The 12,657-nt window shown below is 31.7% G+C and overlaps 1 protein-coding gene across 1 annotated transcript; it reads right to left on the bottom strand.

Moving 5' to 3' along the window:
- Positions 1–9,074: 9,074 nt before the first annotated feature.
- Positions 9,075–12,242, bottom strand: LOC108345023 (cystinosin homolog). Its single transcript, XM_017583579.2, has 8 exons — positions 12,060–12,242; positions 11,830–11,962; positions 11,620–11,709; positions 11,389–11,513; positions 10,632–10,674; positions 10,142–10,259; positions 10,006–10,055; positions 9,075–9,475 (listed from the first exon to the last, which is right to left on the bottom strand). Exons 1-8 carry the CDS (start codon positions 12,176–12,178, stop codon positions 9,284–9,286), a joined length of 870 nt encoding a protein of 289 aa, XP_017439068.1. The 5' UTR covers positions 12,179–12,242; the 3' UTR covers positions 9,075–9,283.
- Between the last annotated feature and the right edge of the window lie 415 nt (positions 12,243–12,657).

The following is a 12,657-nucleotide window of genomic DNA, read 5'->3' as shown; positions in this document are numbered from 1 at the left end:
TAAATTATAAATCCATGTTGTTGTAAGTATGATTTTCAATTTTATTAAAACCAAGTGAAATGAAGTTCTGATTCATTTTATTAAAATTTTATTTAATATTTTAGTATATTTTGAAAATAGACAATATGTACAAAAGCGAAACATCGACCAATTTTACATTTATATATGGCGCAAAATTTTGGAACTAAAACACTACCTGATTCAGGGGAATGTATAAAAGGAAAAAGTGCAAAATATGGAGCAATCTATTTTCATTGAAACCAAAGCAAAATTAAATATCTAAAACAACACTTAACTGAAAAACTTAAAACAGCTTCACCTAAGCAGTGTTTTAAGTAGAATTATTCACAGTAACCAATTGATTGCTGAAGCATGAAGAAATGAGAAACAGTGGTGTTGGACAGTTTTCCCTGCTGCACAAACTGTATTTCACCAACTTCTTTGTGCACTCATCTTTGTTTTTTCAGCAACTGTTGGTATTGTGATCTTGAGCTATTGAGTTCATCATATCAAGATTTCTTTTTCTGGAAGGATCAGTGAATCGAATCTCTTCCACGCTACTTTCCTGTTTAAATACATGGATTCCATGTTTTATTAAGGTTTGGCCTAAACTCACATATCGACACGTAACCTCTGCATGGTTCCATTCGTTTTCCACAAGTTCTTCGTCTAAATTATTTTTCAGTTTTGTCTCCCTCAGATCAAAAGCACAAGTACAATCATCCATCATCTCCCAAGTTTCTAACAAGTGTTTCATTGTCATTGATGTTTATCAATCACAATACTCTTCCACAATTTTGTTGTTATCGTTATGATACGCTTACTAGACCATGCGCGTGTCCAATATTCGTGAATGTTCTAGAGATCATTTCTAGATCTTATGCAAACGGCTCCACTTGACACTCATATATGTGATTTCATTAAGTGTATGCTGCAAATCATACACCACTCATAAGGATATGAACATCATTTAAAACTTTGTTTAATTACAAAGTTTAACTTCTCAATAATGCAATCTCTAGCACTTTCACACACCATAGGAATGGACATATTTGATTTAAAATCAAATTAGTGCTATCAGAACTAATAAATTAGTTTACGAGTAATGGTAATATTTTGTGTATGTGATTTTGATATGTTTTTTGGTTAGTCACCCTTGCCTGTTGTGGTGGTGGTTCCACCTACAATGATCGTACTTGTACGAGAATATATGATATTGTAGATGAGGCTGGAATGGAGTAGTGACGAGAGACGGGAACTAAATAATTATCAGGGTTTTATCTTTAAAATTCTTTTTTACTTTTTGAATATTTGACTTTTAAAAGGATATGTAAGGTTTGAATTGTGATGATGTATTGACATTTGATACAATTATGGTTTTGCTTCTGTGGTGTTGCTTTAAGAAAAAAAAATTGACGAGAACAATTTTAAACAATTTGCATATTATTTTCTTACACGTGGCATCCCATTAGGGGTGTTACAACTTGGATCAAATTGTTCAAACTTGAAAGCTTTCTAAGTAAGTAATTCAAGATAATTTCCCTCATTGAATTCTTTCACCTTGTATGTTCTTTTAATCCCATGACATTTTAGCAACTATTTGTCTCGAGTTGTTATGATGACTCCACTGCCTAGATCAAACCAATGTGGTCTTCCAGCAAGTGACTGTAGTTGTTCCTCTTTGTCAATATCATCTAGAATAAATTAAAAAAAAAAAACTTCTTTTGTTGGAGCATGTGCTGTATTACAGAAATCTCCCTTTTGACAATTGTAACTTCATCTCTCAACCATTTTTAAAAGAAGGTTGCTTTAAAGATGTAGTAATCCATGTTTACTCGAAGTTTCTCTCACAATTTCAGGAAAACATATATCTTCAAATTCGTGCCAAGGTGACATGACTTCATTATATGAAGAAGCCATGTTCGCTATGGACAACTTAAGACCAATGCAAGTGAATTTATATACCATTGACACGACTTGTTTATATATAATAAAGTCATTAATGTCATTTTAACTGTAATTAATTTGCACTAATCAAAGTCATGCATACTTGACGCGATTTTAGTATTTAAAGTTAGGCAAGGTGGTATTTTCTAAGTAAGGAGGAAAACAATCTTTTGATGAGAATGAAGTATATTAAAAGTTTTATACCCAGATCAATATTAGTAGGAGGTAGTTGGATCTTCTTACAATAGCAACAATCAAAGTCAGAGTATAATGAATTTCTAAGTAAAGTGGTTCACATGGGACAAAGGTTTGACCTTAAACATAAGGTGGAGGGTTTCAAGTGCCATAGGGAGAAGCATATCATTAAGATTGTTCTTATAGGGAAGGACAACTAGTAAATCCATAATACAGTCAAGAAAGAATGGAGGGGAAAGGTCTTGAGTAGTTGGAAAGGTGTTTTCAATATTTGATGTTGAAGTTGTTAGTACAAATGGTTGCATTGAACATTTATGTTACATAAATGATGGTTATGTTAAGCATTTTGGTTTGGTTGGGGCAACACAATTTTTTGTGTTACATGCACGAATAAATGTGTTGGATTGTTTGCAAGTGAGTTGGAGTTTGGAAGGGTGGTTTTGTGACAACTTCGATCAATGGAAGATTGCTTTGGTGTGTGGCATGCCTTATGGTGGTCAAAGGATCTAGATTCAAAGTTAATTTGATTAATTTTCCTTTGCAAGGTTGGGACATCATCTCGAGGATGAATTAATTGTTTTTCGATCTCATTCTGGCGAATTGTGGTACCAAAGAAGTGTTGTTCCATGTTTAAAAAAGGGTAAGTCAATGGTTGTTGTAGTGAATGTGAATTAAGCTAAAAGGAATGGGCAGAGTGTTATATAAGCGAGTGTTATTTGGCAAGGGCTAGTGAAGAACAAACACAAATAATCATACTTGTGGAGGAGTTTTTGGATGTGTTCCAAAGTAGATCAAAGACTACCGCCTAGGAGCAGTGAGGTTCATTATTGCATTAATGTCTGAAGTAGAACCAGTGTTAATAATTCCTTATTGGTTGGTTCTTGAGAGCATGGAGTAGAAGTAGATGGAAGAGTTGTTAGAAAAATAATGGTGTAGCTTTTTGTCATCGTGGTAAACTGGAAAGTTAGTAGATCTCGAAGTAGTGTGAAGAGAGTTTTTCGGGATGTTGAAGAAGAGTTTGATTGACACTTTGGTGTTGATCATTTTTGGCACAAGAAAGTCTTTAAGGTTAACCTTGAAGTGAGAAAGTAATAGTAGATGCTTAAACAAAAGAAGGATTCAAGTCGTTGGTTTAATAATGAAGATGTTAGAGTTGGTGAAAAGTTCAAGGAATAAAGCTTGCAACAAAGTTGTATGCGAGACTTCACTTAAGCAGTCAATAGACTATAGCTAGTGAGTGTTTCAAAATGTTTGGGAAAGGGTAAATAAGACAATCCTAGGTTGTGAAGTACTCTAGAGTTGCTAGGTATTGATCACGCTAGTGATTTTTAAGTTGAACCAAGATGTTTGGGATGTGTACAAATTAATGGTTTGGAAAATGAAGATTAGAATGCCAAAATAGGTGTTTTTCATTACAATAGTTGAAAGTTCTAGTTTTTGAAGTGGATAACATTGTTTTTGACTTTGTTACTCATTAGCCAAAATCAATAAATGAGGCATGATGTTATAGGGGTGGTCGTGTATAGGGTGACCAAGAGTGTTCACCTCTTGTTAGTATGTTAGGAGTCCTGTGTGATCAAGTTAGTTGAGCAATATTCCAAGGAAGCAATAAGGTGGTGTGAAATGATAACTAACATATATATTGTTTTAGAATGAGACCAAGGTTATCTTTAAATTTTGGTAAAAACCTACAAAAGGTGTTGGAGAGCGTATGGAAGAAGAGTTCAATATAGTAGATACAAATTGTTTGTTAGGCGTAAATGATCATTCAAGCTTTAGAATTGAGGCTGAGAATTACATTTGGGGAGTAATGTCTAAACCAAACTACATTAGTGAACACTATATCATTTAGAAAAAAGACAAGGTTTTCAGTTAGTCAAGATTTTAGAGACGGTAACTCGATCAAGAATAGGTAGTTGTTATAAGAGAAAATGAGGAGAGCGTACCTTTATTTCTACCTGATGAATGAATTTTCGAAGATGAAAATTTTGCTTATTATGAAGAATGTAAAGATCTAAAAAATGGAATTTTAGAAGTGATAATGATTTAAAAATAGTGAGACTCGATTATTTTAATATTAAAAGTTTTAATATAAATAGTTTGGGTTATGAATGAGTTTCATTATTTTAAAACACACTATCTCTTTAAAAACTATTTTTCTAGAGTTCTTTGACTTCTCTCTAAGATTTATTTCTCTCTACTCGTTTGATTGAAGAATTGAGACTCTAAGATCGATCCTTGAAGTGATCTCTTCAATTTAGACTGAGTAGTTTCTCTGTTTACATAAGTTGAGTTTCAATCATTTTTCTTGGTCTTTTGTGTTATTTGTTGCATACGAGTCTTCTTTCAATTGCATGTGTTTTTTTAGTTATCTATATGAGTCTTCATTGATCACTGATCATAATAGTATGTCTTGATCATTCTTGTGATGTTTTTATGTAGATAAAACATCGAACAAGTTAGGAGGAGCTTCGTTGGTTAGAGTCTTGTGAGGAGTTGGTCATGAGAGATGCTAAATGTTTTTGGTTTGCATGAGTTTAATAAATTTGATGGTCTACATGTTGTTGTTCTAATATAATTGGAGATGAAATTTGATTGTTATTTATGAATTTTGTATGTTTTGAGTGATTGTCATGTTTGAGTGATTTGGTTGATTTTGTATTGGTTGAAGGAATTATAATTTGAATATTTGAACCAATTGGTAAGTGCTTTAATATTGAAAATTGTTTTGGACCAAAATACTAACTTTATAGTGTAAGCAGATAAGAGATAGGTGTTGAGACTCCTTTGATGGAAGGCTACGATGACACATAATAGTTTTTTATTTGCAGTAATTATTCTATATAAAAGTTTTCGAAAATTCTAAATTATATATATATATATATATATATATATATATATATAATTAAATATAGTATGGTTGTAACATCCCAAAAATCCAGTAATCACCATATAATAGAATTAATTACATTTCATAATCAAACAGTGCAGTCTTACACTAAAATTTTCGTTCAACAGCCGAACGGTGTTAAGTACAAAGTTGAATTCAATTTAACAACATAAGAAAGGAAGTCAGGATCGAACGGTTTACAAAACCTATTACCGAACGATCTAAACAAAACAACTAACATCCAAAATCAACCGGACGATCTAAGGCTCGGCCTTAACTTCAACGTCCACCAGGTTCTCCTCTTCAATCACTTATTCCAATAAGGCGTCTCCTTCTGCTCACATCCACACGGATGATCATCGCAATGACAAGACGGACGTACAAGGACGAGACAACACAAGAAAACACAAGGTAAGCTTAAGTAATTTAATTCACACATCAACATATAAATTAAACATTTCAACAACACAAGAATGGTTCAACATATATATATATATATATATATATATATATATATATATATATATATATATATATATATATATATATATATCAATACGAAAACTATCATTAGACGGACCGTCCGGACTATATGAATCTGTGTAGCTACAGGCGTTCGTGCACCCGGGTGATGTAGTAACTGGGATACACTCAACAGCTGCCACCCGAGGTTAGCCCTATCCAAAGTACCCCTAAGGATTAGGAACTCATGCCGTTCCCACACATGACCTACCCCCTCTACGTGAGGACGAGTACTCACGGAACATCAGGATGAACTGCCAGCATTAGCATAACCACAGTCATACTTCACCAATTTCCAATATTCAATACATGAGTCGTTCCTCCCTGGAACACTCGTTCAAAAACCACAATCGTTTATTCATCTCATATACTGTTCATCCTTTATAATCTTCCACTTTATTATCAGTTTCATCATCAGTTACAGGGACATAAAATAACGAACGTTCATCCCTCTTCATAACGAGAACGAACGATAAGAAAAAGATCGATGATTCTCCCGTTCAGAACAGAATAAAACGAAGAGAGTTACTGTTGGATTTACGAAATGAACCGAGTAAAATAGTTCAAACCAATACTTAAGGAATAAATCAAGTATGGGGACCTTAGGCCGGATCCAATGCAAGAAGAATATTCAAGAGGTTAAGGACCATATTTAGAATAGTTCACATACGGAAATCCAATGCCAATAAATGACCGAACATGGTAAAAGAAAGTATTACTACAGTTGGACGAACGCTATTTTATCAAGATTGATTATTCAATAGTACGAGCGCTTGGTATGAGACCGCGCACTACTCAATACGAGCGCTAGGTATGAAACCGAGCACTACTTAGTACGAACGCTAGGTGTAAGACCGAGCGCTACTTATTATGAACGCTAGATGTAAAACCGAGCGCTACTAATCTTAAAATAAGAGGGTTTATATATAGGTATTACTCTATTTCAGCTATCAGGGTACTACTATGCTGAGCCGAACGCTCAAACATAGTATTTCCACATGAGGACACTCGTTCTTGACTAGAATTCTCTCCAAATGAAAGAATTCCAATTTTAAACAGTTTACTAGAACAAACCGAACGGTAGAGGACCGTTCGATAACGAACGTACATTATCATAATGAGAATTTCATATTCAGAATTTTATCTATTTTCAACTCAAGTTTTCAACATATCAATTCATACCTTATAACTTCATATCAAATATCAATTTACAAACTTTATAGAATTCCACATTTATAATTCATACTTAAATGATTACTCATATTCACATTCATACATATCAACCATCATCATATACATCAAGCAGCATGCATCATATTCATTTCTTCAATCAACGGACGTTCATACAGTAAGGCAACATACAAATGTCAATTCAATTAAATAAGCTTCCCTTACCTCTAGTGTGAACGTACGTCCTTCAGAATCACTTCACGGACTTAAGATTTCTTCTACTCTCAACGCTCAACCAAACTCTTCCAAACTAAACCAAACAGTAAGAAACCAAGGTAACTTAGACTACACCCTCGTATGAAATCAAAACGTGGTTTGCATGTAACAAAAGGACGAACGACTAAGGGGAGAAGACTTACCAGCTCAAACTGGAAACCCAATCGGTTCAAGATGAAGCTTGAGACGCCGGGAATGCTTCCACGGTGCCTGAACGGTGATCAGAGTAGATGAAACGGGTGTTTTCTTAGAGGGAAGGTTAAGAAAACGCAGAGAGAAGGAGGAGAGAAAGGTTCTCTTCAGAAATCGGAAAAAGGGGTTGCGTGCAGAGAGTGGAGCGTTTTTCTGAGAAATTTCAGTTTTGCTTCCAACGCCGAACGAACGTCCTCTCTTCGGCGGACACGTGCTTTCCACTACCGATTCCCAACTTCCCTCGGCATGACACCTGGCGTTCGTTAATGAAATGCCACGTTCTCCGAGTGACACGCGGACTGCACTGCGCTCGTCACTCCAGACTCCATGCAGCGTGACACCTGGCATCCGTTGGTGAAGTGTCTCGCTCTACGGTCGCCACTTGCGTTGCTGAGGTGTTTCGCTCTCCGACTGCCATGCATACTTGTACGTTATTTTCCAGAGTCGGTTATCTCTAAAAGTAAATAACTATAAACATAATATATATATATATATATATATATATATATATATATATATATATATATATATATATTGAGATAATCTATTTTATTTTACCAATCTTATTTTTATATATTGTAAACTGTTAAAAATGAAATGTTACCAATATATTTAATTCCATATTCTTTTTGCTCGAGTTTTTCCTTCTAGGCCTTTAAAGTTAATCTTTCTAAACAAAATTTGTTTGTACTTTTCTAACATTTGAACTTTATTTTCTTCTTTGTTGACCAAATACTTCTTTTCCCAAAATATTCAGATTTATATTCTTTCCCCAAAATATTGACAGTATTTATATGTATTATAGATTTATTTATTTATATATATATATATATATATATATATATATATATATATATTATATCTTTCTCAAATATAACTTAATATTTATTACACGGTTCATGAACTTTATTAACGTTTACAACTTATTCATAATCATCAATTGATCTTACTCCCTTCTATACAACATTAAATGTAAATCAAATAATAAGTGCTTACCAATTATTTTTCAATAATTTGTATATATTTATTTGTAAATGTTCAATTATTTAGTACATAAAAATATTTAATTATTTATTATAAATAATATGCAATATATTTTTTGAATCACTTATTTTATTCCACATGGTCAACATCTAATATAATTCTACACAAATATTAAATGCTAATTTATGTTATATCAGTTAGACTTTTAATAAAAATCAATTTTATTTATACGAGGTAAAATGTAAATAATAAACAAATTATACTTTAAAATATTTAATCAAACTTAAAATATATTAAAAAACCTAAATTGAAACATTGATAAAAATTCATTTGATATTTAATTTTATATAATAAAATACTTATATTAAAATCTAATTATATTTTTATAAAATAAAATTTATATAATAGTATATTTTATTTTTTAGAAAAGCCAGTGCGTCGCACGGTACAAATGCGAAATGCTAGTTTGTAAACAATTACTAAATATGATGGCATCATAGACTATGGATATTACTATATATAAACTTTATGCTTTTGAATTACTTATATGCCTTAACTTTTCTAAATAACATGTTATTCTAATAATTTTATAAAATATTATTATACAATTATATTTATTTTAAAATATAATATTCATTTATATATATCAAAGTAGATATATTGTGCCATAAGGCACTGCATACATATATATATATATATATATATATATATATATATATATATATATATATATATATATATATATATATATATATATATATATATATATATATATATATATATATACATACGGCTGTGGTTTTGGCATTGCTGCTGAACTGTCATCCTTTGATGCACTTATTATACTGCCTAAACATTTATTTCATACGAAGCATTCTAATCCTAAGTTTAATTAAGAAACACAAATCACTGTCATTTTAGGTAATTAATATTGGTTTAATGTATGAATTGAGGACACCATATTACATTTTTCCAATACAGAATGGAAAGTTAGGAATGAATTCCTGAATATACAAAGGGTGATTTGAAGTACCTCACTTCTTTCAATAAATGTTATCTTATTATATATACAAATTTGTATACTGCACGATCCAACTTAGGTATACCTCAAACTTCTGGTGGAGACTGATGTGAATATGTAACAGAACCTTTGATTTGTTGATGATCTATTGGACTTGGACTTTCCCAGATCAGTGGTTGTTTGATTTCTTCAGAATTTTTAGAAGGAAGCCCTTTCTTGTTATCAGGGTACACTACATAATGCTGACACATTAAGATAGAATCATAGGATATTGTTACCTGCAATGGTAACAGAAGAAGAAACAAATCAAAATTCATCGGTCAAGATTAATAAGCTTAGCATCATTTTTCACAAATGTTAAAGCATTTTTTTAGGTGATCTGGATAAGTTTTTTGGCAAACAGTTTTAGTAATGAAAAAGAAAAGAAAAATGAAGTGAACTCCTCCATAAGCAATTAATAGAAGCTCCTTGATAACTGAACTTTTAAACCTAACTCATCCTTAAACTTAAAATTGATAGGCATATATGATAATTTGATAACAGGTAAAACAATAGACTCAAATATAGATTTTAGCACATGACTGGTTTTATGGTACATTTAGTAGATTTTAAACTTAACTCAACTTACAAAACTAGTGTATAAAATGAGGTTTACGTCTACTTATATATTAAAAATTGCTTTTATCTTTAGTCGAGACAAAACTTCCAACAATCTCAAGGTCTAGGATGCAATAATATGTTGAACAAGTTTGAAGAAAGATATCCAATGATTTAGAAGAAGGAAATGGACTAGGATAGGAGTTCATACCAAGGATATAAGTACTTTCCCAATGTTTCCATAGAAGTTCACCCAGGAACCTACATTCAGATAAAATTGAAATTCATTTTACATATTCAAAGATAAAATCTGATGGCAGGGTCAAATTCATAATTACTTCAGAAACCTTGGTCTATGGACTGCACAGCCATTTGTGAATAATTAAATACACCTCCAGAAAAATCAAGTAGAACAGTTCCAATGCTAAATCCATCTGTGCTTTTCCTCAAAAAGTTCAGGAGTGTCTAGATTTCATAAGCAAGTAGCCATTACTCAGTAACTACACCAAATAAGTATCCTTTCCTTACTATTTTTGTTTATCAGTGTTATTCTGTCAAACTCCAAATGTTGTAAGAAATTAACAAGATTAGTATATATGGAAAACACACTAAATCTTTGTCAGAATATCACCAATGACTGAAGCATAAGTATGAAAATCTGAAGTATGCAAAAACAGCCAAATTATAAGTTCATATGCAGGTTTGAAAACTCATTACAAAAAAGCCTGAAATGAGGTCAATTATGCTACAAAATGTGGGAAGCTATTTGCTTGAGTACCAATTTTCTACACATGCTATACATAGAACATGATATGGAAGAGGTTAAGGCCTTCTGACCTGGGGAAAGTATTTGATAAAGGTCATAATTGCTTGAATTATGCTGCAGCATGATTTCCACAAATAATTAGAGGGAAACTGAATTATAGCATAGAGAAAGAACTCTATAATGTTAACAATTATATTAAAATAAAGAAATATGAAGAAAAAGAAGAATATCAACATTCCATTCAAAGGTTCTTCAAGATGCTGATGTTTTGCACTGTCATACACTGAAATGACTCAACATTTCCAAAAGGAAAGCAGACTCAATTTACAACACAGTCCCTTTTGAACAAGTTAAAAACCTCAAAGGTATAGTTGATTCATAGATATGAGAAATAATCACACTTCAAATGTATACTTCCTATAACTCTTTTATATCAGTAGTCATAAATATGTGGAAAGACTGCATACTATTCAATCATAGCCTCTATGTCATAGTTCTGCGAAATTTGTTTAAGCCAAGTTTGAGCTTGACCATTACTTAAATTTTCTATGTTCAGTTGCATCTTTTCTTACCCCAACACATAATGGGAATCTTAGAAAGTGCAAGAGTGAAATAGTGAAAGTGAAAAAGTGCAATAATCAAATATTGAAAACATAATAAAGTGCTTGAGTTGAGAATAATATATTGAAGCCTTTTTTTTGACCTTGAGGAATAAAGGTTTTAAAAAAACAAGATATATGCCTTTATATTTATCTGTATCATTAGAACTGCAAATCCTTGTGAATAGGGTCAAAGAAATTTTTCATGGAAAGAGTAAATGAAACTTACTTGAAGATGGAAACTAGCCAAAGCCAAGATTGGCTCGGCAATGCAATGAAAAAGCAAACAGCAGCACTAAACCACACTGCAACAGCTACTGCAATGGTATAGATGGAGAATTTCTGATTTCCACGCTGCAAATAAACATTCAATATCTCTGAATTTAGAAGAGCAGGAGCTAAAAGTATAGTGATGAGAAGAAAATATAATCTCTTACTAAGAACTTGTGATAATACTTACTTCAAACATAGCAAATTGGCAAATTATAATTAGATGTAATATGACTGCATGACTAGAGAAAGCAACATCGTTAGCTGCAACAGGAATCATCTGCAGTAACAAGAGATTATAAACCAAAATTGCAGAATCAAGTTATTTACATCATTAAATATTAACATAAACTTATGTATGATGGCATCAAAGTTAAACTCTTGGTTAAAAAGAACATACCTGTTCATAACCATACTTCTCAAAATACTGTTTCTGAACAACAGGGCTAAAGAAGAGGGAAGCATTGTATATGAGATATGTACAGTGCTTGGTTAAGCTCAGAATCTGAAAATCCAAACTTAATCCCACCACACTGAGTTTGATCACCAAAACCAACCAAAAGCACTTGAGAATCCACCCCAAAGGAAAAACAGCAACAAAAAATGAGATTAGAACATGAAAGAAACAACCTTTTCCTACGAAAATTCAAGATGAGTTGTGGGTAGCCAGCAACTGCCCATGAAAGAAAAGCTAACCAACCAAATACTTGGTAAGTCACTTCTAATGGAAATGAGTTCCAAGGAACCATTTCTTTGTCTCTGTTTCTGGCACAGAGGAATCAATGTTCTTCTCTTTCACTCGATGACTCAATCTCCACAAACTTTTAAAATCTGATTATTATAATTATAACAATAGCTGTGGAGCCCACATATTTTTAAACTGATTGTTGTAATTATAACAATAATTGTTATACATATATATATATATATATATATATATATATATATATATATATATATATATATATATATATATATGTATGTATTATATTATTTTTTTATTGGTTGAAGTCTTGTATTTCTTAACTAACATAATAATGAAATAAGTAGCTTTCGTTTATAATAATTAATAAAAAAAGTAAATCATTTTTGTAATTATTTATCTATATTTTATCATATTTTTTTCTTTATATGATCAGTTTTTATTTATAATAACATATAAGGAGTTTATCGTATTAGTAAATATAAATTGTTGTATTTTACTCTTAATATTAATTTTAAGTCAAAA

The sequence above is a fragment of the Vigna angularis genome, chromosome 8, assembly GCF_016808095.1.
Source record: "Vigna angularis cultivar LongXiaoDou No.4 chromosome 8, ASM1680809v1, whole genome shotgun sequence".
Lineage (NCBI taxonomy): Eukaryota > Viridiplantae > Streptophyta > Magnoliopsida > Fabales > Fabaceae > Vigna > Vigna angularis.
This window is presented reverse-complemented; position numbering and strand designations above follow the sequence as displayed.